The 25,646-nt window shown below is 45.7% G+C and overlaps 3 protein-coding genes and 1 non-coding gene across 7 annotated transcripts; 3 read left to right on the plus strand and 1 right to left on the minus strand.

Moving 5' to 3' along the window:
- Window positions 1-2,684: 2,684 nt before the first annotated feature.
- Window positions 2,685-11,453, plus strand: LOC125524744 (protein FAR1-RELATED SEQUENCE 11-like). Its single transcript, XM_048689778.2, has 8 exons — window positions 2,685-2,857; window positions 2,990-3,208; window positions 3,788-4,052; window positions 4,154-4,411; window positions 9,421-9,853; window positions 9,956-10,413; window positions 10,489-10,776; window positions 10,876-11,453. Exons 1-8 carry the CDS (start codon window positions 2,760-2,762, stop codon window positions 11,317-11,319), a joined length of 2,463 nt encoding a protein of 820 aa, XP_048545735.2. The 5' UTR covers window positions 2,685-2,759; the 3' UTR covers window positions 11,320-11,453.
- Window positions 4,741-8,846, plus strand: LOC147961146 (uncharacterized). The gene is made up of 3 exons (XM_087537567.1): window positions 4,741-5,786; window positions 7,117-7,283; window positions 7,681-8,846. Exons 1-3 carry the CDS (start codon window positions 4,741-4,743, stop codon window positions 8,844-8,846), a joined length of 2,379 nt encoding a protein of 792 aa, XP_087393693.1.
- A 2,201-nt stretch (window positions 11,454-13,654) lies between the features above and the next one.
- On the plus strand, window positions 13,655-18,610 carry LOC125519485 (uncharacterized). Its single transcript, XR_015610127.1, has 14 exons — window positions 13,655-14,584; window positions 14,666-14,862; window positions 14,979-15,056; window positions 15,129-15,390; window positions 15,475-15,726; window positions 15,815-15,889; window positions 16,469-16,617; window positions 16,721-16,774; window positions 16,859-16,944; window positions 17,046-17,228; window positions 17,326-17,518; window positions 17,597-17,701; window positions 17,790-18,043; window positions 18,142-18,610. It is a non-coding gene; the product is annotated as an uncharacterized LOC125519485 (transcript).
- A 479-nt stretch (window positions 18,611-19,089) lies between these two features.
- Window positions 19,090-24,062, minus strand: LOC125519484 (uncharacterized). 4 transcript variants are annotated; one of them, XM_048684277.2, is made up of 8 exons: window positions 21,107-21,305; window positions 20,930-20,998; window positions 20,472-20,846; window positions 20,199-20,394; window positions 20,010-20,108; window positions 19,664-19,920; window positions 19,493-19,568; window positions 19,090-19,407 (listed from the first exon to the last, which is right to left on the minus strand). In XM_048684277.2, exons 3-8 carry the CDS (start codon window positions 20,564-20,566, stop codon window positions 19,267-19,269), a joined length of 864 nt encoding a protein of 287 aa, XP_048540234.2. In that variant the 5' UTR covers window positions 20,567-20,846; window positions 20,930-20,998; window positions 21,107-21,305; the 3' UTR covers window positions 19,090-19,266. The 4 variants fall into 4 exon arrangements, 2 of the variants coding, with proteins under 2 accessions (XP_048540234.2, XP_048540233.2); XM_048684276.2 differs by having other exon boundaries at window positions 19,493-19,582; XR_015612173.1 differs by lacking the exons at window positions 19,090-19,407; window positions 19,493-19,568; window positions 19,664-19,920; window positions 20,010-20,108; window positions 20,199-20,394 and adding exons at window positions 21,400-21,639; window positions 21,851-22,003; window positions 22,086-22,847; window positions 22,957-23,741; window positions 23,833-24,062 and having other exon boundaries at window positions 20,562-20,846.
- Window positions 24,063-25,646: the final 1,584 nt, after the last annotated feature.

Below are 25,646 nucleotides of genomic sequence, written 5' to 3' on the forward strand. Positions count from 1 at the left end.
AGAATGTTATGGCTGTGTGTGACTTCGACATGAGATTCACTTTTGTGCTTGCGGGGTGGCCTGGATCGGTCCATGATATGAGGCCATTCAAGGATGCTCTTAGCCGGTTTGATCACAAGTTTCCACATCCACCTTCAGGTACGAAACTTGATACTCAGTACAATAGTTTTATGCCTTACATTGACATTTGCTAAAATGCATTGCCATGAACAGGGAAATTTTATCTTGTTGACTCGGGCTACCCCAACAAACAGGGTTATCTTGCACCGTATAGGGGCCAAAAGTATCATTTTCAAGAGTTCCATCAAGGCACCATGCCGAGAGGTAAAAAGGAGCACTTCAATTATACTCATTCTAGACTACGCAATGTCATTGAGCGTTGTTTTGGAGTCTTGAAAAATAAGTGGAGGATTCTTTTCAAAGTACCAAGTTATCCTCTACGCAAGCAAACAAAAATTATTGTGGCATGCATGGCCTTGCACAATTTTATTCGTGAAAGTCATTTGGCGGACAAGGAATTCGATAGGTGTGACAATGATGAGAGTTATCAACCTCTCCTTGAGGAAACAAGGAGGAGGAGGCGTCGTAACACTAGGGGTGAAGAAATGGAGCTAGATTCAGTGGATATGAATCGAGTGAGAGATACGATTGCTGATGGTTTGTTCAACAGGCATTGAGAAATTTCTGATGTTATTTATTTCGTTTCCAACATGTAACGTTATGGGACAATTTTAGTTTTCTTATGTGTGGACAGTTTTGATTTCCTTATGGGACAATTTCGTGAGGGATAGTCTGGTGCTTGTGTTGCTTGCGTGAGGAGAGAAAAAAAAAGGTATTGAGAGCTGCTGTTGCATGGCGTGAGGGAGAAAAGGAACAGGACTTTGCTGCTTTCCTTCCTTGCACGGGAGTATAGCGGTAGTTGCTGTTGCACAAGGGAGAGAAGAGAGATAAATGGAAGGGAGAGAGAAGAATTTAATACTGAGACATTTAATGCTGACTAGTAGTAGTCACCTTCCAAACAGGGCCTAACTAAAAACTTTTAGTCTGACTACTACTAGTCACATGACTAGAGAGTATCCAAACACCCTCTAAGCACCCGTCGCTAGCTTCGACGCAAATGGCAAAAAGTTGAGGCGAGGCCCGGGCAATGCTGCATCCCTCTATTGGTGCAAGAATAAATGGCATGGCCTGAACTGAAAGCAGAGCGTGAGACGCCGCGTGCGTGCAGGAGGGAGAAACGCCCCTCCATAAGTGAGCCCTCTCGCTGCCACAAGTTTTTCTTTAGGGGCTCTCGCCGTCACAAGTTTAAGGCATCTTCGTTATCAAATCGTCAGTATATGTTTTTTTTTTGAGTTCACACACTTTTTGCTATCCAATGTAATCCCTTCAATGTTCGCGGACATATCTAGACATGCACTAATAGAAAATTGAGGGTTTTACGGGAGTCCCGACATTAAGACTAATCATAATGGGAGTAACTTAATTAGTAACATCACACATTTCAATATAAGATTGCTTATGTGGCAGCTAATTAATGAAGAGAGAGGGATTTGTGGTAACTTAGCTAGTTATTGTAACATCACACATTTCAAGGCATAATGAGTCCATAGGCTAATAAATGAACTCTTTCATGATACCACTCATATGTTACTACTCACTATAAAGATAGTAATATAGACTAGTAACATCGGCAAGTTACTATTCTATGTTATTCCCCACTATGAGCAGTCTAAAAGGCACTATGTGTTCAAGAGCGGCGATATGACTCATACCACTATATGGTAGCATTATCTCAGCCATTGGTTGGCACAGATCCGCTCCGCGGTCTCCTTAAATGAAGCGCGCCGTCGCCCGCAGAGAAGTGCGGAAATGGTGCGGGCCCGGAGTATGCGGCGTATGTACGGTACGAATACAGGAGGGTTGGATGGACGTTTAATGGAGCGCGACGGAATTGTACTATCGGCCCCATTGCAATCACCCGTCTTGGACCATGGTCCAGAATTTCCCGTTCGAACAACATACACGGGCACGTCCAGCGCCCGCTGCACCGAACGGGAGTTGAGCGGGGTTTCGCGGGAGAGGGGTCGTGTCGGGTGCGGTCTTGTCGGGGTCGTGAAAATCTAGGTGCTGACTAGGGTCGAGTCCGGTGCGCCGTGCGCGGGTTCATAAAAATCTAGGTTAAAAAACGATGAAAAGATAAAAAGGGGTGCCACGTCGGCACATCTGGAGAATTCTCGACGAGTCTGTTCCAGTCTGTAGTGTCTAGGGGGCGACAAAGTTTTCACTCCCTATACCTACCGCACTTATGAGGCCGCGGCTGCTGGGGGCTAAGGGTCTGTTTAGTTTCAATAAGTCACCTGACTTATAAGTCAGGTGACTTAAAACCAATGACTTATAAGTTATGTCCGTTTGGTTGTCATCTGACTTATAAGTCAACTGACCATACTTTTCCATCTTATTTTTTATGTAAAGGTGATGAAACCACGCAAAAGGAGGTAACTTATAAGTTTTAAGTTGGGATGGAGCAACTTATGACTTATAAGTTGAGGTGACTTATAAATTGAGTCCGTTTGATAAAATAAGTCACTTTTTTCATTTTTCGCTTATAAGTTGGTGACTTATTTGAAACCAAACAGGGTCTAAGTTGGGCTCGTTGATGTATATCCTAGAACAGCTGTGGCGGAGTGGCGAACTATTGCTGTGTTGGTAAAAAAAAGTGGTGCTCAACAGAGAAGATCGGTGGGGAGAAGGTGCTCTGCATGGAAGCGGAGGCGGATGCGGAGGCGACATGGCCGGCGGCGGCGGGCGACCGAGCGGCGGTTGGAGACGGCGGCTTTCCTGTAGATCAAGTGTGCATGTGAGGGCACAACTCCCCCTCGCTCCGACCACCCAAACACCACAGCTCGCCGTTGATTTTCCCCACAAAACATCTAGTCTGGCCACCCCCACCTCACTAGACTGCATCTGTCTTCTTCCTGTGCGGGGGTAGGTTGCCAATCTTCCCCGGCGTCGACGCGTCACCGGGATCGGTCCAAGACGAGGTGAGCGAGGTGGCTGGATGGGGAAGAGGTTGGGTGACGGCCTCTTCTGTGGCTGGGCGTGACAGCTGCGCCGTCGCTGCTGGCGACTACAGCGGAGAGAGCGGCCCCGCTGAGTCGGGAGAATCGGCGGTAAAACCTGATCCCAAATCTTCAGGCTGGATAAGAAGGTACGCTGGGATGCTCGCGGGAGCGTATTGTTGGATTGCTAATGTAATTTCTGCTACTGTAACTCACTGCGTAGATGATAGTCAAAAAAGATTTGGTTACCCCGTAGCCGTGAAAAACTGAAAAGACATTAGGATTTGAAATGTTCAGAAGTTCAGATAAGGCAGGGTGTGCCCCGTTTTTGGCACATCTCAACCGGTACGCTGGGGTGTGAGAAATGGAAAATAATGTGAAGTAGTGTGACGAACATAATTCTGGTAAAAAAGTGCAACGGCGTCTTAGTTTAATTGTTAGATGAGTTGTAGAGTGATGTTGCCAATTTAGGTAGGTTACTACATGGGAATGTGTAGAACGGAGATGGTAGCTTCTAATTATAAATGACGATCACAAAACAAAAAATGTTGGATTTGTTGTAGCTCAGAAATCTGGGTGGAATAATGGAATTCGGTGAAGATAAATAACTGAGCAGTAAAATTAGTGATTGGGGGTCCCTCGTTACTAACCTCACCTGCCAATTGTAGGGGGAAATGCAGGCAAAAATGAAATGCATTTTGTTGTTGACCTCTTTTTTTTTTCCTCAGAGTGCGAGTAGGCGCAAATCCAATCGAGCGACCACCTTGTCCTGGAAGGATGGGAGCACTCGAGAAGACTATCAGGGGCTTTGTCGAAAGGGAGGGTGATGAAGTAGTGAAGCTGAAGGTAGGGACAACGTTTGACTCACTGACGGAGGTCTATGATTTCTACAATTTATATTCATGGGAACATGGCTTCGGAATTAGATACGGCAAAAGCCGGCTGAATCCTGATAAGAGAAACACTATGCAGGAGATTGTCTGCGGGTGCTCGGTAAGGAAGGGATATTTCAAATTACACAATATGCAAAAATGATGTGCACGTGCATTTCCTTTTTCATCAGTTCATGACATGAAACAAATATTGCATTTCAGGGGAAACCCCTCCGCGAGAATGCCAGATCTTGTAGATGCGAGTGCCCTGCAATGATTAGACTGTTGAGGACATCTGACAATGGGTGGTACATCACGGAGCATCAAGTAAATCATAACCATGTGATGACGCTGAATTGTGGTGAAATGCTGCACTGGCCATCTCACAAGCACATCGACGGCTACACTAGAGACCTTGTTAGGAACCTAAGGAAGAACAACATCAACCTGAGCAAGGTGTACAACATCATCGGAGGGTTCTTTGGTGTTCGAAGTTTGAATGCTATAAGCCATGTAATCTCAACTATCTCTCCCTCTATTCCGTATCCTTATCTGTCTCTTCCTCTTGTAACGGGATGAATCCTAGCGATCGTTCTATCTTGTAACCTACGACAGGTCTTCTGTCCGCATCAATATATAGCAACGCGGCTCTCCCTTTGGAGAGTAGGAACGCTTCTATCAATCAATCTAATATGGTATACAGAGCCTAGCCTTTTCCCCTATCGTCTAGCGATCCCAAAAATCAGCGCCAGAAACCCAAACCCCCCGATCCCATCTAGCGACGCAGAAGCCCAAGCCCTATCGTCGCCATGGCAGGATCCAGCGCTGTCGCCGTCAACCTGGGCGCCCCTCCAACAGAAAAACTTACGAGAGGGAACTATCTTCTCTGGAAAGCGCAGGTAATGCCGGCGCTTCGAGGTGCCCAAGTAACCGGCCTCCTTGACGGCACAGATGCCGCACCGGCAAGAACGGAGGAGGTCCCCAAGGCGGACAAAACCACGGCCATCGAGCCCAATCCGCTGTATGGTCCGTGGTTGGCGAAAGATCAACAGGTTCTGAGCTACCTGTTGAACTCGTTAACTCCAGAAATCTTGGCGCAGGTCATCGGTAAGGAAAGCACTCATGATTTATGGACTGCTCTTACCACACTATTCGCTGCGCAGTCTCAATCTCGGATAACAAATCTGAGAATCGCCATCTCCAACACCAAGAAGGGCAACATGTCAAGCAATTCCTTCATCGCCAAGATGAAGAGTCTAGGAGATGAGCTTGCAGCCGCAGGTCGTCCAGTGACCGACGGCGAGATGGTCGACTACATCCTCGCCGGACTCGATCGGGATTACGATCCCATTGTTGCAGCGGTCGGCGCCATCAAAAACTCCATCACTGTTGATGACTTGTTCTCGCAGATTTCAGCGTTCAACCAAAGGATGGAGATGTTGGGCGATGGACCGTCCGGTTTTCGCTCATCTGCAAATGCTGTGTACAGAGGACGCGGGCCATCACGCGCGAGAGGAGGACGCGGGCGAGGGAACAGAGGGCGCAGTCGTGATCGTGCCTCTCCCTCTCCTGCTCGCGGTGGTGGAGGCAGCAGCTACCAACAGCACCAACGACAACCGCCACCACACCAGCAGCAACAACAACATGAGGGAGATTATCCCGAGTGCCAAATATGTTACAAGTTTCATGCCGGCGGCGCAAGGGCCTGTTGGCACCGATATGACGAGGATCATGGAGAAAAGAAGAAGGCCAATCTCATCACCAACTCCTATGGGATTGATACTAATTGGTATGCAGATTCTGGCGCCACCAAGCACATCACGGGGGAACTTGACAAATTGACAACGCGAGAAAGGTACCACGGAGGTGATCAAGTGCACACGGCAAGTGGAATAGGTATGGATATTGCTCATATTGGAAACTCAATTGTTAAAGCCCCCGGGGAAAATTTGCATCTAAATCGTGTCTTACATGTCCCTCATGCATCAAAAAATCTTGTTTCAGTTCATCGCTTCACTCTTGACAACAATGTTCTCATAATATTCTATCATTACTCTTTTGTTATCAAGGACTTGGCAACGAGGAGAGTCATCTTTAGAGGAAGATGCGAGGGAGGTCTTTATCCACTCGTATCATCATCCCCTTCATCATGGTTAAATAAACAAGCTTGGAGTGTCACCAAACCATCATCGGCAAAGTGGCATAGTCGTTTAGGTCATCCGTCTTCAACTATTGTTCAACATGTTCTTAGTAGAAATAAACTTCCTTATGAGTCTAGTGTTGAGTCAGTTTGTGATGCATGTCAACAAGCTAAAAGTCATCAATTGCCATATCCCATCTCTACTAGTGTATCCACTGCTCCTTTGCAACTTATTTTTTCAGATGTATGGGGGCCAGCCCCTACTTCAGTTGGTAGATTTTCATACTATGTAAGCTTCATTGATGATTATAGTAAGTTTACTTGGATTTATTTGCTAAAGAAACGGTATGATGTTTTTCAAGTTTTTGGCAATTTCCAAAGTCTTGTTGAACGCCAACTGAACTCCAAAATTCTTGCAATGCAAACTGACTGAGGTGGTGAATATGAGAAACTTAATTCTTTTTTTCAAAAGATTGGAATTTCTCATCATGTTTCCTGTCCGCATGCTCACCAACAGAATGGTTCTGATTGAGCGAAAACACCGTCATGTTGTTGAAGTAGGACTATCATTGTTAGCTAATGCATCCATGCCTCTCAAATTCTGGGACGAAGCTTTTCTTACTGCCACTTATCTTATCAATATTCGTCCTAGCAAAGTCATCAAATTTGAGAATCCTATAACACGCTCTTTGGTGTCACTCCAGATTACACATCACTTCGTATATTTGGTTGTGCATGTTGGCCAAATCTTAGGCCATACAATACACGCAAACTTGCGTTTCGTTCAAAAAGATGTGTTTTTATAGGCTATAGCCCTATGCACAAAGGCGTTAAGTGCCTTGATGTTTCCACTGGCTGGGTCTATATATCTAGAGATGTTGTCTTTGACGAATCAGTTTTCCCTTTTGAGTCTCTCCATCCAAATGCCGGAGCTCTCCTTCGCAAAGAAATTCTTCTTCTTCCAGATTTTGATCAAGGGGGTGATAACAATTGTACTAACCAATCTGACAATATTCTACTTGCCCCTTGTATTATGCCTGTGCAGGTACCTGAAGAAAACAACAGAGAAAATGATCAAAATCATGAAAATTTGGCTCAAAATGATCTATTATTTCATGTCAATGGAGAAGGAGGAGCCGGTGCGGAACCCGAGGAGGACCTGGCTGCGCCTGCCACGCCAGTGCGTCAGCCGGCCTTGGATCAGGCGCGCAGGTCTGTTTTGGATCGCACGCCGGGGCGACAGCCCGTTCGGGTGGATCAGGCCGCGTCTAGCCAAGCGGCGGGCCACTCCACGAGCGCCGCGTCATCACGCGGTAGCGGGCGCGCGCGCACTACACACATGCAGCCGACAGCAACAACAGCTTCAGGAAAGACTTCACTCCAGGTTCGACCACACCATTGGCCACTGGATCTTCTGCGCCCACTCAATCTACAGATTTGGAAGGATCTTCTGGATCTTCTGCGGCTGGTCACATTGAGCAGTCTTCTGTGCAACTACAGCCACAACCTGTCACCACTTCAAGGATTATGACTCGATTGCAAAAAGGGATTAGAAATCCCAAAGTAAGAACAGATGGTACTATCCCGTATGGCATGCTGTGTATTTCAGGTGAACCAACAAGATTGAGTGATGCACTTGGAGATCCTAAGTGGAAAAGGGCTATGGATGAAGAATATGGTGCACTCATGAGGAATAAAACATGGCACTTGGTACCAAGTCAAAGAGGTAAAAATATTATTGATTGCAAATGGGTTTACAGAATCAAAAGAAAAGCAGATGGCTCCATCGATAGGTACAAGGCACGTCTGGTTGCAAAAGGTTTCAAGCAACGGTATGGTATTGATTATGAGGACACTTTTAGTCCTGTTGTGAAAGCTGCCACCATCAGACTTGTGCTGGCTATTGCTATTTCCAGAGGATGGAGTCTTAGACAGCTAGATGTTCAGAACGCGTTTTTGCATGGTGTTCTGGAAGAGGAGGTCTATATGAGGCAACCACCAGGGTATGAAAATAAACAAACACCTCATTATGTTTGCAAACTTGATAAATCTCTTTATGGTCTGAAACAGTCTCCTAGAGCATGGTTCTCATGGCTGAGCTCACAATTGAAGCATCTTGGTTTTGTTGCGTCCAAGGCTGATACGTCTCTCTTCATTTATAATAAGGCAAATACTGTCATGTTTGTGCTCATTTATGTTGATGACATCATAGTTGCGAGCTCCTCACAAAATGCCACTAATGCTCTCTTGCATGATTTAAGTTCCGAATTTGCCTTGAAGGATCTTGGTGATTTACATTTCTTCCTTGGTGTTGAAGTTAAGAAGATTCAAGATGGCATAATGTTGAGTCAAGAAAAATATGCCTATGAACTTCTAACTCGTATGGGAATGAAAGACTGCAAGCCTTCGCCCACACCTTTGTCTTCTTCAGAACAACTTTCAGCGCATGAAGGAGAACCACTTAAGGAAGAGGAAAGCACAAAATATAGGAGTACTGTTGGAGCTCTACAGTACTTGACTTTGACACGACCAGACATATCCTTTGTCGTGAACAAGGTTTGTCAATATCTGCATGCTCCTACTTCCACCCATTGGATAGCTGTCAAAAGGATTGTGCGGCACATTAAGCATACTGTGAGTTTGGGGCTTCAGTTCAAACGCTCTAATTCTTCACTGGTTAGTGCTTTTTCTGATGCCGACTGGGCAGGATGTAGTGATGACCGAAAATCAACTGGAGGATTTGCAGTGTTCTTTGGTCCAAACCTTATTTCTTGAAGTGCCAGGAAACAAGCTACAGTGTCAAGATCAAGTACAAGTCATTGGCAAATGCTACTGCTGAGATCATTTGGGTGGAATCATTACTTGATGAGTTGGGAATCAAGCAACGTCGTGTTCCATGTTTATGGTGTGATAACTTGGGGGCCACCTATCTCTCAGCTAATCCAGTTTTTCATAGCAGAACTAAACACATTGAAATTAATTTTCATTTTGTACGAGAAAGAGTGGCAGAAAAAAATTGGACATAAGATTCATTCCGTCCAAGGATCAGGTAGCAGATGGGTTCACTAAAGCTTTGTCAGTTAAGCCTTTTGTAGAGTTCAAGAGAAACCTGAACATAGGATAGTTTAGATTAAGGGAGGGTGTTAGAAGTTTGAATGCTATACGCCATGTAATCCTAACTATCTCTCCCTCTATCCCGTATCCTTATCTGTCTCTTTCTCTTGTAACGGGATGAATCCTAGCGATCGTTCTATCTTGTAACCTACGACAGGTCTTCTGTCCGCATCAATATATAGCAACGCGGCTCTCCCCTTGGAGAGTAGGAACGCTTCCAACAATCAATCTAATATTTGGCACTATGGAGAATGTTCCGTTCACGAAAAGGTCTCTACGGAACCTGTGTGTGCAAATAAGTCGGGACGAGGCAGAGGATGACGTTAGGAAGACGATCGAAGTTTTCGATGAACTAGGTGCAAAGGACCCTGAGTTCTTGTTTAGGGTACAACCTGATGGCGAGGGCAGGATCAGGAATTTAATGTGGGCAACGGGAGACAGCAGGATGAAGTACAAATTCTTTGGTGATGCAGTCACGTTTGATACAACCTATCGGACAAACGTGTACAACATGCCATTCGGGCTGTTTGTCGGAGTAAACAACCATTTCCAGAGTATATTACTTGCCGGAGTGCTGATCAGAGACGAGCAGGTGGAAAGTTTTGAGTGGGTCTTCACGGAGTTTGTTAGGATGATGGGTGGGGTAGCACCTTGGACCATACTAACAGGTTTGTGTTTCAAACTTTCTTTCTGAATATTTTGTCCCTCGCTGCTCCTAGGTGATTGAACAAAAAAAGTGATGTGTGTGTGGTTTCATTTGGTTGTCTCAGATCGGTGCGGAGCTATGGAGATTGCAATCAAGAAGACTCTCCCAGACACGGTGCATCGCTGGTGCAAGTGGCATGTACTGAAGAAAGCAAAGGAGAGTCTTGGATCACATTACGGGAAGAGGAATGAATTCAGGCAGGAGTTCCACAAAGTTGTGAATCACATGTTAACTGTTGATGAGTTTGAAGAAGCGTGGGCTCATTTGCTGGAGAAACACAATCTGCGGAACCATGGGTACATGACTCAACTGTTTGAGATCCGAGAAAAATGGGCTAAGCCGTACTTCAAAGGAGTATTATGTGCTAAGATGACAAGTACCCAGTGTAGCGAGAGTGCGAACCATATGCTGAAGAGCTATGTACCACCTGAATCTCCAATGCATATGTTCGTGAGGCAGTACATGAGGCTGCAGTTCGACAAGTCATCCGACGAGAGCTACGAGGAAAAAAGGAGTAAAATTGTAAGGAGTTCTATTTCTCTTGTTGCTAATCTATTGGCAGACTTGAATGGAATCGCTGACCAGCTTACTTTTCAGGGAGGAGTTGTGTTGCGAACAAACTCATCCATTGAGATGGATGCAAGCAAGATCTACACCAGATCCATGTTTGAGCAGTTCCAGCTGATACTGTACGAGGCAGGGGGGTACCGTGTCCAGGAGATAGAACAAGATGCCTTGTACAGGGCTACGCACACGAGACCAGACAAACGAGAGAAGTGGAGCATGGTAGTGTTCATGGTGAAGATGCACGACAGAGGTGAGCACTTCGAGTGCGAGTGCGGGCTTTTTGAACACATGGGGATGATTTGCGCACATATACTAAAGGTTAAATCACTTGACTTTCTCGTACAAGCAAGAACTTTTTTGTGGCCAAAAAACAGTTTGCGCTTTGCTAACAACATAGTATTTCCTATCTTTCGTCAGGTGATGGATTGCCTAGGGATGACTGAGATTCCGAAAAAGCACATAGTGAAAAGGTGGACAAAGGATGCGCGGGATGTACTTCCAGAACACCTGCAACACTACCAGCGAGACAAGATTGGGACGACGACATTGACTTTCAGGCATAACAGAATGTATGTGCAAGCTCTCGAGTTGGTAAGACTAGGGGATGCTAGTGTTGAAGCTTATGACACACTGATGGCTTTATTCAATCAAGCTCTGGTGGTCATGAAACCTTTCGATATGGCAAGAGATGGCTTGGGACTGGAGGACCGTGCTACAGGCAAGGGGAGAATAACTCAAAGTGCTGTTCGGGTCAATGGCATTGCAGAAGAGGAAGATAGGAATTCCGTTGAGAGCAACACGCTGGCCGGGTTGGCACCTCCCATGAAAGAAGTTAAAATTAGGCAGGCCAACAAATGCTAGGGACAAAGCGCCATATGAAGGAATGACAAAGAGGAGCAGGTTCTATAGCATCTGCAAAGGTAAGGGGTACAAACACACGACTTGCCCCGAACATGGGGATGCTCCGAAAATTCCAAGGAAGGAAGCGAAGTGCAGTAACTGTGGAGTAGTTGGACATAGGAAAAACACTTGTGGCAGAGTTACCGGCGATTGAATAGTTCGTGATGTGGTCTAGGGTTTCCTTAGGAATTCTGATGTAGCAAATATTTGTAACGTTGTAATAAGTTATGCACCCTCAACCGAAATTTGAGTATTTGAACTTTTAATTAAATAGAGTGCGGTGGAAGTGCTGAAGAGCTGCTGGTGTGTAGACATATGTTTTTGCACGTAGCAAGTATGGGCAGTGCAGGCTGATGAGATACAGAATATTTAGGCAGTGGCATGTATGGTTGCCAATAGGCTTGCATTCATGGACAGATCCTAACGCGTGGCCATGCCCTACGAACCCCCCGGGTTTAAATGTTCGAAATTTGAACTACCGCTGGCGGGATATGAGCTGGCGAAGTACTAGTACATAAAGCACTCTGAGCCGGTAGGAAGGCTCATAGCAGAAACAAAAGCTCACAAACAAGTGCCCAAGGTGAACATGGCTGCCTCCTTCAGCTGGCCCAGCTCTGGTGTGGTGATCTCCAGTCTAGCTTGGTCACCGCCAGACTATATTGGGGATGAGGTATGCAAGTTGGTTTGCCAATCTATTCCATTTAGTTCTGCAGTCAGTTTTAATCTCCTGCTTGATCGATTTTGACAGTACTTTGCGAGTCTTTCTGGGGGCGGGAAGCACTTGGACGACGGAGCATCTGGAGAGCATGAGTTCCAGGGCCATATCGATGACGAGGTAAGATGTAGAGTTTTTTTATTGGCGTGTTTTCGCGAGTTACAACTGCTAGGAAGATTCAGATGTATAATGCTTTGGGCTATTGGTACTGGCATCAATCCGTGGAGGGGTAGCTAGATGTAGAAAATGAGGGCGAGGGGGTGCGAGGGATGAAGATGCAGAGGTAATCACTGCACAATTTGGGAAGGGATCTTGTCAGTTCTATGGTTGTTGACAAAACCGGTGTCTCTTTTTTTGGTCAGGAGGTGATGCAGATGGGGAACATGGAGGAAGCCGTGGGCGATTACGATCCCGACACTGTTGAGCACGTGCCCGCGGCCGTGCTAGAGGAGGGAGAGGAGTCAGGAAACCGCGCGCAAGAAGGGCATGAGACCGAGGAAGAAGACGATGCAACCAGCCATGTGTCCAAGCGGCAGCCTGTTGAATAAGTGGCGGCCGTAGTTAGGTCAGTGGGGCAGTGGGGGTTGCATGCATGCAGTCCACCGTATGGCTCCGTCAGAAGGAGTGGGTGATCGCTAATGATAAGATGCATGGTTGCCGGTTTAGGGAGTAGTGTCGAACTGATTGCCATGATGCAATCACTATGTAATATGGATCCGATGTAGTGCTTTGCGCAAAACGAAATTTGTAGAGTGCTTATAATTAATGCAGTGGTTAGCAGTAGTTGTTAAAAATAGTTAAGCGAACTAGCGTGCGGGCTATACGGAAGTGGGGAGTTGTTTATTTAGAAACACCTGGTCTCTTGGTAAGTGGCATGCATGCCTTGAATAATTAGAATTAAAAATGGTAGGAGCGTGGATAGCAGGAGTTTGCATGCATGCAGATGAGTCGCTGCATCTGTGGCCCACTGCATGTGGAAGTAAGAAGCAGTCCATGCATGCCAATCCAAACCCAAGGGATCTGGTGTGAGAAAATCTTTGTCAGGGAGTTTCCGTGGATCTAAGCTTAAAGTGGTGGAGTAAATGTAGTCTGTGTCGGATGAACAGTACGTCAGACGTAGCGTAGCAAAAAGATGGTACAAAAGGCAGCGGAGATGTCGGAAACAACCCTTGCGGAGGGACCGGTCCTTCAACGTCGAGCCAACTGCAGATGGGACCATATAGATACACTTACCAGTGAACCCTTCATGCCTAACTTTTTTTGGAATGTTCCAAAGGTACCATATGCACGTACGTGCACGAGATGGAGATAAAAGCCGTCGGCACTGTACGTGTAGCGTAGGAATAAAAGGTAAGCTGCCGGTACAAGCGAAAAATGCATGTTGCACTCTGGAGTTTGTATGGCGGGCTCGTTTTGGAGGGTAGGCGCGCGGTAGCTGGCGATAGTAAATGACAGTAGTAAAAAAAATAAAATGAGATGTAATACATGCGGACTAGAAGAAGCTGCCGGGGAGGGTGTAGAGAACAGTGCTCACTGTGGAGAAGAGGGTAATAGGGGATAGAAGCAGAGCAAAGTAGTAGAGCCAAGAGCAGAGTCCACTAGGGTTGGGTCTAATCCGGCGACCGTGGAGGAACAACGGTGGGAGGAGATCCTAAACCGGCGCATGCGGAGGTAAGCTTCGTATTCCCCTCGCTATTACTCATTGGCTGGAGCGCTGGGTTCCTAATCTGCTGCTGGCCATGCTTGCGCAGCCGCCAATGGCGGAGCTGTCCGTGGGGTCGTCGTCGTCCAGGCGACATCGGTCACCGTTGGCTACGAGGAGAAGCAGCGCATGGGGATGCCTTGGAGGCGAGCCGTTCAAGGTGACGCATGGAGTTGACCTGGAGAAGACCGGAACCATGCGGGGTGTGTTCTCTGGGGCGCCTCTCCTGGGAGTAGGCACGATGTGCTACCCGCTTGTGCACAAGACAGGGCTTGGATCTTTGCTTACGGTGAGGTGCTCTAGTCCGTTTGGCAAGAACTTTTACAGGTAGTGCCTAGAGCGTGTGGACACGTCGGAGAAGTATACATTGAAATTCCACTTCCGTGATGGTGAAATCCGTGAGATAACAAGGCGGGACGTAGAGAGAATCATGGGGGTTAAGTCTGGTAGTAGGAAGATTAAGCTAGGGACACCAAAAGATAAGGGGGAAAAAGTTGAGGCGGTACAGAAGTTGTTGAATCTACGGATGAACGGTAAGAGAGGCATTAGCATATCAGATCTGAAGAAAACTCTTCAGATTTGTGATGCTTACGGCGTGAACAAGGAGACAAGTGGGCCGATTTTGGCAGCATACACGTTGTTGTCTTGCTCAACTTTAGTATCCCCACGTCCACCGAACGCAAATGTGCCAGATGAGCTGCTCGCTTGCGTGGCAAAACCAAAAGAAATATGTGAGTACGACTGGGCTGGGTACATACTAGACGTCCTGTGATCAAGCGCTGATAAATACCAACATGAACTGAACCAGGGTACTACTGTTTCACCCCAGGGGGTTCACATCTCTTCATTCAGGTACGTTGGATGTTAACTGAGGTCATGAAATTTTTAAGACATGTATGCTGCTTTGCGAGTACTAATCCATCTGACTCTCATTTTGCAGCTTTACTACCTGGAGTGGGTGGATTTTGGTGTCCACAGTATGTCGACGGAGTTGGTTCCCAAAATTGGTGCGTACACCTCTGAAAAAATGAATGAGTTGATCAAGATGGACGTTGAGGACAGAGGACACCCAATCCCTTTGTTGAAGGTATTTCCTTATCTCTGTAGGCCACATGTCAAAAATGCAATTTTTGAGATGACATAGTTGTTCAGCGTGGATAAAAAACATTAATTCTAACAAAGTGTGAAATGGTTTTCCTGCAGACAAGATCAGAGGACAGCATGAGGCATAGGGGGGAAATCCAGCATCCTGTAATTGCTAGCTTTGCTACCTTAGCAGAGGTGTGTTGCATGATGTGAGGACAGTACACCATTTAATTGACATTCAACACTAATATGTTGCTCTCTGTGCAGAGGAAAACTGGGGTTGGAGGAATACTTGATCAAGAGGTGGTGGATAAGTTCAAGAATATAATTTTACAACTTGCAACTGAACTGAGCGGATCAGAAGGCGGAAAAAAACTTAGTGACAACAGGAAGACATCGCTAGTGGATGAAGCTCTGCTAACGGTGGAGGGCATGAAGTCAAACATACTTGAGCTACTACTAAAGGAGATGGGATATGTAAATATGACAGAAAATGAGAAGGCATGCAAGTTGCCTAATAAATTTGAAAGCATTTGAAATTAATTTGCATTCATGCCATGTGTCACATTTGGTTACTAATTGTGCAGGTACAAACTATTTCCTGGATCTGTAGATGAAATGCATCATGTGGAAGTGGCTCCCCAAAGTGACGGTCCTGCAACGGGGGCGCAGACGGGGGCAACCAGGGTGCTCGAGCCATGTGGTGTAGCGGATGACGCTGCAGCGGTTTCATACGGGACAAACTCAGAAGATGCGGCATTATCACTTATCCGAGTGAGAGATGAGACGCTGAAAACGGGGACGGAGCCTGAGGATGCAGACAATGATGGAGAATCGCCTCCTGCGGTGGAACACCATACATCAGGTCAGTAGAGAAATAAAACAAAAATGAATTGTGTGTGCCTGATATCAAAAATGAATTGTGTGTGCCTGATATCATTTTGAATATTCAGAGAGCTATGGATTGGTGACGGCAAGTGATTTCATGTCAAATGCAAGGATGGAAGAGGACATTGTTGAAATCAGAGGTAAACTGTAAGAAGAAGCATCGCATGGTAGTGCAGGGTCACTACTGCTGGGAAATTGGTCGAAATAACTATAATTGTTGATCTGGCAGATCGAGGGGACAATGTATCTGCAGTAGATAAAAGTCAAGACGTAGGGCACAAGGAGATGAAGGGAGGAAAGAAAATGGCGACCTTGCTAAAGAGATTAGAACCTAGGCGACCAAAAAGAAAGTGCGCTTTGTCTCAGAGATAGCTGACATAATCCCCCACATAGCGGACTTGGACAACAAAGCTGAAGGTGAGTCGGCAAAGTTTTGTTTTTTAAATTCCTGCATTTTGGTACATCGATTCATTAGTATGAAGTGCTTCACTCAGGAACAGGGGGCATGGCCCATATGGTGGTGAACCAAGAAAATGCTACATGTCAAGATGAAGAGATGGGACAAGGTGGAGATCAAGTAGCCGGTCCAGGTGCGACTGACTGTAAGGCCCTTATGGTGGTGAAGCAAGAAGATGCTACATGACAAGATGAAGAGGTGGGACAAGATGGAGAACAAGAAGCCAGTTCGGGTTTGACTTACTATAAGGCATCACTTCCAGCATCAGAGGGAGGTGGCGTGGTGCTGGCTTTGCCATTTTGTGAGGACGGGCCAGTTCAGGAATTGGAGAACTATGTTGAAGCTGCAGTCCATGGGATTTCCTCTGTGGGTAAAAATACATGCGACACCCAAACAACAAGAGCTGAAGATGTTTGTTCAACAGGTATTTTTGAGCTAGTAAACTAATTTTTTGCTGGTGAGGTTAGACAACGGCTAATTGATTGGAAAATGTTTTCTGATGCAGCAATGTTAGTTGGTTTCCTCCACAGCTCCGAAGCTAATTTGGCTATCCCGGAGAAGGGAGCAGGTAAAATGAAGTGCTTAGATAGGAGGGTGGAAAGACATTTGTGTATTTCAAACTTTGATCTGAACATCATGCCTGACTATGCAGGGGTTAACCAGATTGAAGTTGAGAATGTACAGATTAAGAACACCGATGACTGCACGCTGGTTGAAGGTCAAACTTCAGGGGGGCAGGTAAAAAATGCTACATGCCTGTTGACTTTCATTTACTGGTAGTAAAAAACAGGATCTTGGAATGGAAAGTAGGTAGTGACATTTCTTTTGTACTACGGCAGGACAAGATGTTTCTACATTTGCCAAGGGAGCATTGGTTCATTTTTTTTGCACGTAGTGAAGTTGGAAATGGAGGCAGACTTCCCTGGGAAACTAGGACTCTATAATGAGCAGCCACGGCCGAAGAGTGTGATCCTTTTCTATGATTTGTTGAAGAAATGTGACGATGAAATTGATCTAGCAAAGTAGGTTCTACTTAGTTTAGTGACTGCAAGTTTTTTTTGAACTTAGTTCATGGTAGGCGTGGGTGCAGACGAACTAAGTATACATAAATTTTTGCAGGAGATGGTTTATGCACGAGCATCCACAATGGATGGTGCTGAGAGGGGAAGATTTTGTGGATCAATTCGGACCCTGGGGGGAGCTAGACAGGCTAGGCATGACAGGGATTTGGAGAGCGCTAAATTGGCTAGAGAACAAGATGTATAGAGGAGGGAAGAATCGATGGAGAGCTATTCCGGACCCAAACTTGATGGTAAGCCGGATTCCATTAAGTGGCTTGCAAGCTTTGCATATTGAAAAGAATTAAGACATTTTACGATATTTGCTGCAGGTGGAGATTATGATGAAGGACCACCACAACATGATAGACTTTGAGTGTGTGAGGAGAATGCTTTGTGAAGAGTACACTGGGTACAACCTTCGAAATGTGGAGCAGGTTAGCTGAAGTTTTCCATTGAAAGAGAGGCATTAAGAAGAAAAGTTATAAGTTGACTAATTACATAAGCTCAACTAATGATGAACAGCTACTAATGTTGATGAACGACATGGAGAGCTGGTCAGTATATGCTGTGAACTTGAAGATGAAGAAGGTGGTCATCATGGATCCATCTGATTGCAATGCTGATGACTCTACAACAAAAGATAGGCACTGGCGTAATTTAAGTAAATTTCTGAAGGGGTTGATTCATTGCATCAACGAATGCTTCCCGGGGTGGGAAATGACAAGGCAGGGCTGGCAAGCGGAGTACAAATATGATCTACATGAACGTTGCTCCAGGTAAAGTACATGTTATCTTATCTCCACCTATTTTATGGACCTAGTAATCTAGTTCAATCTAGTTATTGTTCTGGAATGTGGCAACAACGAGGAAACAGGCTACTACTGCATCCACATACTGAGAGAGTTCGATGGCGACAGTCTCGCTAGCCCAGTGACAAAGGTAATCTCTGTTTGAACTATAACCAAAAAAGAAGAAGAACATGTATGAATTGCAGTGGATGACGGCTTTCTTGCTTCCATTTTGATACTGCAGGGGGCTGCAAAATACCTACGGAAGAGCCTACCATACCAGATGTGCACTATGGGGGCAAAGAGGCGGGAGCTGCCAGAGAAGATAGAGATGATGAGAGCTCGACGAGCTGTTGATCAGACCAAGGTTGTGCATATTGATTATCTCAAATTGCAACAACCGTGATGAAGCAAAAACTCCGCTCTAGCAATAAAATGTGATAATACCTATGGATATCAGTCAGTGGTTATGTATGAACATAAGACTACGTTTGGAATGGCTGTGCTGCTTAAGACTACGTCATTATCTGGTTTCATGCAATGTAAGACTTCAAAAATCATGCCTGCAGTCGCCGCAGCTGGTTTCATGTAATGGAAGACTTCATATGGCATGCATGCCGTGTCCGCATCTCCTTACAGCGCCAACGGTTTGTGTGGACTCATAATCTCATGGCTTTTAAGTTCCAAAAACATCTGCTGCAATGACATTTAGTTAGTAGGGTCGTTCATGCTTTCCAAATACAGAAAAATAGAAGGGATCATGTTCTTAACTTGGCTGTAATTGATGTAGGAAGCATAGCCTTGGCTGTGGAGATAGACTGGAAAAGTTTTTAAATGATTCTGCAAAGAACATAGGGAAAAAATCAGGAATATACATGACTGGAACACATTTGTGAACCTTCATTTGCAGTGGAATGGAAAAAGAAGAGAACTAGTTTGTGAGATAGTGTGCACAGTTTTTAGAAAGTTGTGAAAAGTGAGGTCATGGATGCAAGCATTAACATAGCTGGATTACTTGGAAAAATTGTAGAACATAAGGAAAACGAATGGAGCTGCAGGGTTGACCAAAGTACATAGTAAAACTCTATCCATGGTTACATGTCCAGACACAGGAGGACTCATGCACCGAAACACATGATGATTACAAACTTGCAGTAAGTCATGGTACAAGTTTGACATAAGAAATCAACAACATCGCATAAGAGCTCTCATTAAGTTACTACGGATGTTTCATCAGCTATGTCATCAGGCGCTAAGATGTTCCACATCACGTCTGGTGGCACAGAAGATTTGTTGCCTTGTAACTTGAAGGTTTCATGGAATAAATGAAGGCGCATTCTGTCAATATTGTTCTGAAAAAAAAACAAAAGGACATTAGCTAGATCAAATAAAATGACAGGTTGTGATGTTATGGTTCAGTACCGCTTGCATACAAACCTTAGTTAGTGGCACGGTTGCCTTGCTGCCATTGTAGAATCGAAGAAGATGAAGGACACATACTGCCGAATCTTCCCTACAGTATGAAATCTGAAATGAGAAGACAAACTTTATTTGGGGGCAGTTGTCAAAAGGGAAATGTAGCGACATTGACCTAAAAAGCTGTATTACCTAGAGAAAAGAGTGTCAGCCACTCGAGGGTACTTAGTGGTCCAATTTTCTTTACTCACAGGCCATCCCGAGAAAAACTCTGATATACACTTGAACAAACCGTCGTGCAATATGGAGACTGCAGCTTCGTGCATAGCTCGAACTTCGGGAGTGCACCCACTAGGACTAGAGAGAGGGTCTAGTATATGTACTTCAGTTGCAACCATGTCCCATAAATAGAGTGACCAGCCATGTGGTGTTGGCACTGGAACATAAAACTTGGGCACGGAAAAAACAGCCTCATTAGTTCAAAACATGAAACGGAGAACTGCTGACATGGATTTACAGAAAACCAGTACACACATACGTTCTGGCAAGTGTGCAGGGGGTAGAGAATGTGTTGTCCAACAAACTGCTCTTGTATTTGGATCAGGTGGATGAAATCCATACCAGCAAGAAATAACACCTGATATTAAAAGATATATCAAATAAGAACAGATGTTAGCAAAACTTTTATTTAAAAACAGTCATAAACATAAAAAATAACTGAACTAACCGCCAAGTCATTGTCCAATATGTGAGGAAAGCTCATGTATGGACGATCTGGGTTTTCTTCCATGAAAATCTTAATGCAGCGTCGAAACAGGAGAGTAGCCATTTCATGCTGGAGATCGACAGGGGCAAGGAACTGATTCCTGATTTGCAGACCAGACACGGAGAGGTGACGAGGAGTGTTGTGGACTGTCCAGTTGCTGCAAATAAAGGATTGTTTTCGTCAGTACGATAGGGGGGACAAGGTGACAGAAAAGATTGAAATAAGGGAGACGACCTGTTCAAACATTCCGCGCTAGCATTGCGAATGAAATCTTGGAGCTGCTCCATAAGAACAGTAGACTGCGGGGGAGCAGGACAATAGCCTGCCATCCAAGGATATTTTTTTTTGCAAAGCCAGACGATGTGATGTATTTCCTCTGAGGCAACGGCCTCAGTGAATGGGCAAACACGGGGGCATCAGGGTCATCGCAGTTAAGGCGGATTTACACCTCCAAGACAACGCTGCTAACTGACGAAGCGTACTCAGAAAGGCGAACTGAATAAGTTGTGCTAGAACCATGGTCCCTCTTTGGTCTACATGAATCAACGAGAAGTGGATCACTAGCGGCGCGCTTGGATCGGTAGTTAGGGCTTGGGGAGGGGTTCGTATCTGCGAAATATAAATTGCAGCCATAAGTAAGATATCCCATGTGGTAAGGTTTGATTTACACCCTAAGTGATGAAAAAATGTACCTGCCATGGCTGTCATATCTAGACGTCGACCAGGAATGCTCAGTGCAGCAGGGGTCCGCATCGAAGGGTCTATGAAAACAAGGAAAAATCCATGGCGTGCCATTAGACAAAATTCATCTACGAAAACTGTATATGCAAATACAAACATGAATGTGGTTGGAGGATGAAAGTCAGTACCTGGAGTTGATGAACGATCACGCATTGGACAATCCAGATAACCTCTAATAGAGCAGCACATGCAACGGCTCTACAAGTTAAAGAACATTTTTTGGGCGAATGAGTGCATGTCTTCCTGGATATTCTGCATCGCAGTGTTCATGTGGAGTACCACCCTCGCGTATTGTTGCCTCAACACGATTGCGAGTGGATCACCAAACTGCGGGCAATGGGAGATGCAAAACCAATAAGTAGGTTGTATTTTGAGAGTGTGATCTGTAAGCTATCGCAAGAACAAAAAATTGTTGGCATACCAACTGAGGGTAGTTGAGTCTAATGAAATTGGAGAAGTCTGACGCAGAAAATTGCCCTGGAGGGAATTAAGAGCTCGGCGTGTGAGGCGAACATCGAATGCTCGTTGGCTGACCGATTGCAGCCCTAGCGGAACATTGAGGTGGTGTACTCCAATTAGGCCCGTATGGCACGTCTCGTAAGTTACCAACCGAGGACATAAAATTTGATCTCGTGTAGCAAAGCCCATGAGGATCCCTAAGCTGAAACACAGAAATTAAGTATCAGTAACCGCACCAACCGCACAACGCGAACCGGCCACTGGAACACAACAACAACACCCAGACACCGCGCCAAAACAACACCACACAACAGGAACCACCCAAAAACACCACCTACCCCCCCCCCCCCCCCACACACACACACACAAATGTGCTGACACCATAAAAACATTAGTAGCTTGGCAAAACATACCATGGCACTAGTGTAGGTGCTTGGCGACTTGCCAATGTCCGTGGCCATGGTGATCATTCGTCTAAGTGTGGCCCTGTCAAAGGCACTGATCCTCGGGAAAATATCATGTTTTGTCGTGAAAATACCAAGTTCAAGGTTATCAAGGAAGAAAACCTGCCACAGAAAATATAACGACCGATCAACAATATTTCTGTTGAAATAGATGGCATATATCCCAACAAAAATTTAAACACACCTGAAGAAACAAGTGACAGCCAGTGAGGTTGATAGTCTGAACATTCATCACCAAATCTTTTTGCAATTTGGTAACCGAATCCGTCAGACAGCTGAGTACATACTCACACCAATTAAATTGTTGAATGTTCTCCGGATTTGCAAGTGCTCCCCAAAAATCTATGGTGGCATAATTGTGCTTCGTGGACGGCACCAGAATATGTCCCATCATGACGATAACAAAAGCAATCTGGAAACAATCCTTCTCCAGCTTGCCAGAATCCTCTGTTATGTCCCGCTTCAGGAATTCCTCTGCAGCTCGAAGGCTGTGAGCTCCAACTTGATCCATCCTCAAGGTGCGTTTGATAAAATCAACAGAATTAGGATTTACATCCGCATCCCGGCCCTTGACATCTCGGCTGCCACATGGTATGCCGAAAACTTTTCCAACATCCTCTGCCCAAAATTTTAACACCTTCTTCTCAGTGATGTGAATCGCACACCGGTGTACTCCCACGTTGCTCATTAGCCATGCACTAAGCCTGAGATTAAATTTCTGGTGCGTTGGGAGGTCAAGCATACCTCCAAAACCGATCTCAGTCACAAGCCACTTCTTGTACTCGCTAAAATCCTTGATAACTGCGACAACTTGCTTCACTGACATCCTGGAAGTGTAGTTGGGTGCTTGCTCCAGATTTGGATCTGTGTCTGAGGTCCGACCCTGCGGCATGGGGATCTGCTCAACTTCTAGTTCGTCATCATCGCAGTTCCCAGAGCGAGACATCTGCTCAATCAAAAAAGAAGGTGCAGGCATGCAAGAAATCAACCATAGATTCGTGATAAATAAGAGAAGATAGTTACGAACACCGGCATGGAGGTTGAGAGAGGGTTACCTTCGGAGAGGAAGAGCAGCGGACCCATGTGGAGAAGCTACAATGATGGTAAATGACTAGTAGTTGGGACAGGGGTGGGGTGGTACATGGTGGGTGCTGGGGTAGTTGAGGCGGAGTCAAGGTAAAATAAATGAGCCCATGGCGCGTATTTTACAGTTGTAATGCTGATCGCATGGCCAGCATGCTGCTCGTTTGTATTTGTGAAAACCGGACGATAATAAAGAGACAAAAAAAACGAAAGCATTAACTACTCATTCTGCCATTTTAAGCTGATTAACACACAGGCATAACATAACATAGGGTCATTTGTGAGATCCTAAACTGATAGTCCGTGGTCGAAATCACATCAGCCATACATAATGACACACATAACTGAAACTAGCTGACATGCACCCGGTACAAGCACAGGAGAACACCTGATGCATCTACTGCCAGCACCTAAACTATCGGAACTATGCCTAATGGCCGCCTCACTTAAAATACACCACTGCCAGTATGAGGACAGAGATGCCAAGCAAGAACATGAGAAGAATCAATGCGGCGCCCAGCATAAGCACCATGGCCCTGCCGAAATCTGGACCACCACGCGCCTTGGTATTCCTGTCCTGCTCTGATCCATTCGCCAGAGGAAACCCGGTAGTCTCCTAGATGACATCCATACGAGCAGGGCGGTGCTGCAAACCATGAACAGATGAGCTTGGTGGGGGCGCCAGCGATCGGGATCTACCGGACCTTAGGATCAAATGATAGTTCTCTTGCCACTCAAAGAATTCGCACTGCCTAGACTGAAAAAACCAAAGGAAGAACAGATCAAGAACTCGAAAACTGGAAAAAATATTGTTGAGCCAGATCTGATATTAGGATTGAGGAACTCACTGTCCACAGGACACACCAGTAGTAGCAATTTCCAGGCCTTTTGCCGCTGACAGTGATGTCGCTGACAACTTCCCGAAGACATCTAGGGCATGGAATCAGCGGGAGCAACTCCGTGTCGGGATCCTGCGGACCGGAGGAAGAAGAAGCAGACATGGTGGTGGAGGATGGGATCTAGTGACAATGGGGATCTAGTGACGATGGTAGTGGAGGATGGGATCTGAAGACATATATCTCATGGGGGAACCTGCTGGCCGCCCGTGAGCTCACAAAGTGGGCCACGCAACCAGGAGTTCAGGGAAAACGGCCCATGACCACGACAAACAGCCCAAATAATCTCAGTAACGATAGGACCGTAGTGGACCAAATTAGCTGGGCCTCATAATTGACTACAGACAACCAAGAGGAGCATTGTTCTAAAAATGCTGGGCTAACGAGATACAATGGCATATACCTGCATGAGCGGGCATCTCTAGGAGGACGAACGTCCTGGATAATGTGACCATATGCCAGTACGACCCATATTGAATTTTCGCTATGCGTTCCTCCTTTATGTCCGAATAGTTGAAGGCCGCCCCTAAAATTTTCTGTTTGGTGGAAGGTGATTAGAAATTTGATGGAAGACAAATAGTAGCATTTACCGGAAGCTACTAATTAGCATTATATTTAGAGGAAGCTACTAACGATAGCTAGCACGCATGATATTTGGCGGAAGCTACTAATGCACGTTGTTGCACAAGCTACTAATACAATGCTAATGATATGCACTTTTTTTGGAAGCTACTACTGATATGCTATGTTTGCATACTCAAGTGCTTAGTATGTGTCCGCTGCTATTTGACGAAAGGTTGATGGAAGGCAGTCACTATTTGGCTGAACATTATTGCCGCTACTATTTTTTAAGTTAATAGAGATGAACATTTAAGGTATATATAGCCAGATGACCGGTTCCCGTAACATATATGCGGACACGGACGCGTCTGGAGACGGCCCGTGGAATGATAGTGTGTTCATCATCTTAAGAGATAGCGTTGGAGATGCCCTTGCTACTCAGTAGTCGAGTTCTCTTCATTCCCCACCAGCATCTCCATCACACAACTTCTCGATCTATGGAATGGGAACCAGAGTAGCAGGATCCATGTTTCGCCCTTGTCGGCATCTGGACCACCTGGTCCCAAGTCCTTCATGCCATCCTCACCAGCCCCCTACCTTTGGCCACTCTTTGCTCACCTTGCTCATGCTCATCAATCCCGCCACCTTGATGGCCCTTTGCTCCCACATCGACCTTGACCAAGACGACGGTTTGAGGCTCCCCCGTCTCATCGTGGACTGGGCTGGTTTACTCCACTTTTGAAGTTCTGTCATAACTGAGCTCTAAGACTCAGCAACGTTTCCCAGGCTTCCCGCCGGCCAAGAATGATCCCAGGCATTACAGATAATTGTCGGAAGCCGCAGATCCTATTCCCACATAATCTCATGTCGTGGGTGACTTTTCCGTCGCCGATCCCCGAACTCCTCCATATGCGGTAATAAGGACAACGGTCCGATCTCAGGTGACACTAGATGTTGCACCCATGCAAAAGGAAAAATCTATTTCATGCTTCGTCCGCACAGGCCGGGTCCAACCGGACACGTACATTGCTCTGGCTTTGGTGGCCATTATCATATGTATAAGGGGCGCCAAAGAAGCCTAGATCAACCAACTCGCAATCAATAAGAACATCTCTAAACACCTCCATCTGAATCTCCCCTCGCAAAGATCTCAAAAAATGCTCATGTTGCCACATAACACTAGTAGAAAACAGGGCTTTGGTCCA

Source organism: Triticum urartu, chromosome 7A (assembly GCF_056163025.1).
Source record: "Triticum urartu cultivar PI428250 chromosome 7A, HENAU_Tu73, whole genome shotgun sequence".
Classification (NCBI taxonomy): Eukaryota; Viridiplantae; Streptophyta; class Magnoliopsida; order Poales; family Poaceae; genus Triticum; species Triticum urartu.

Coding starts and splice junctions, on each gene's coding strand:
- LOC125524744 (XM_048689778.2), top strand. CDS start 2,760: ATGGAAGCGGAGGCGGATGCGGAGGCGACATGGCCGGCGGCGGCGGGC. Junction 2,858..2,989: donor CCTGTAGATCAAGTGTGCAT/GTGAGGGCACAA, acceptor GTGCGGGGGTAG/GTTGCCAATCTTCCCCGGCG. Junction 10,777..10,875: donor TTTGCGCACATATACTAAAG/GTTAAATCACTT, acceptor ATCTTTCGTCAG/GTGATGGATTGCCTAGGGAT.
- LOC147961146 (XM_087537567.1), top strand. CDS start 4,741: ATGGCAGGATCCAGCGCTGTCGCCGTCAACCTGGGCGCCCCTCCAACA. Junction 5,787..7,116: donor AAATTGACAACGCGAGAAAG/GTACCACGGAGG, acceptor ATGCCTGTGCAG/GTACCTGAAGAAAACAACAG. Junction 7,284..7,680: donor GCCTTGGATCAGGCGCGCAG/GTCTGTTTTGGA, acceptor TGTGTATTTCAG/GTGAACCAACAAGATTGAGT.
- LOC125519484 (XM_048684277.2), bottom strand. CDS start 20,566: ATGGCAGGCTATTGTCCTGCTCCCCCGCAGTCTACTGTTCTTATGGAG. Junction 20,109..20,198: donor TATTGGACAATGACTTGGCG/GTTAGTTCAGTT, acceptor TTTTAATATCAG/GTGTTATTTCTTGCTGGTAT. Junction 19,569..19,663: donor GCTGACACTCTTTTCTCTAG/GTAATACAGCTT, acceptor TTCATACTGTAG/GGAAGATTCGGCAGTATGTG.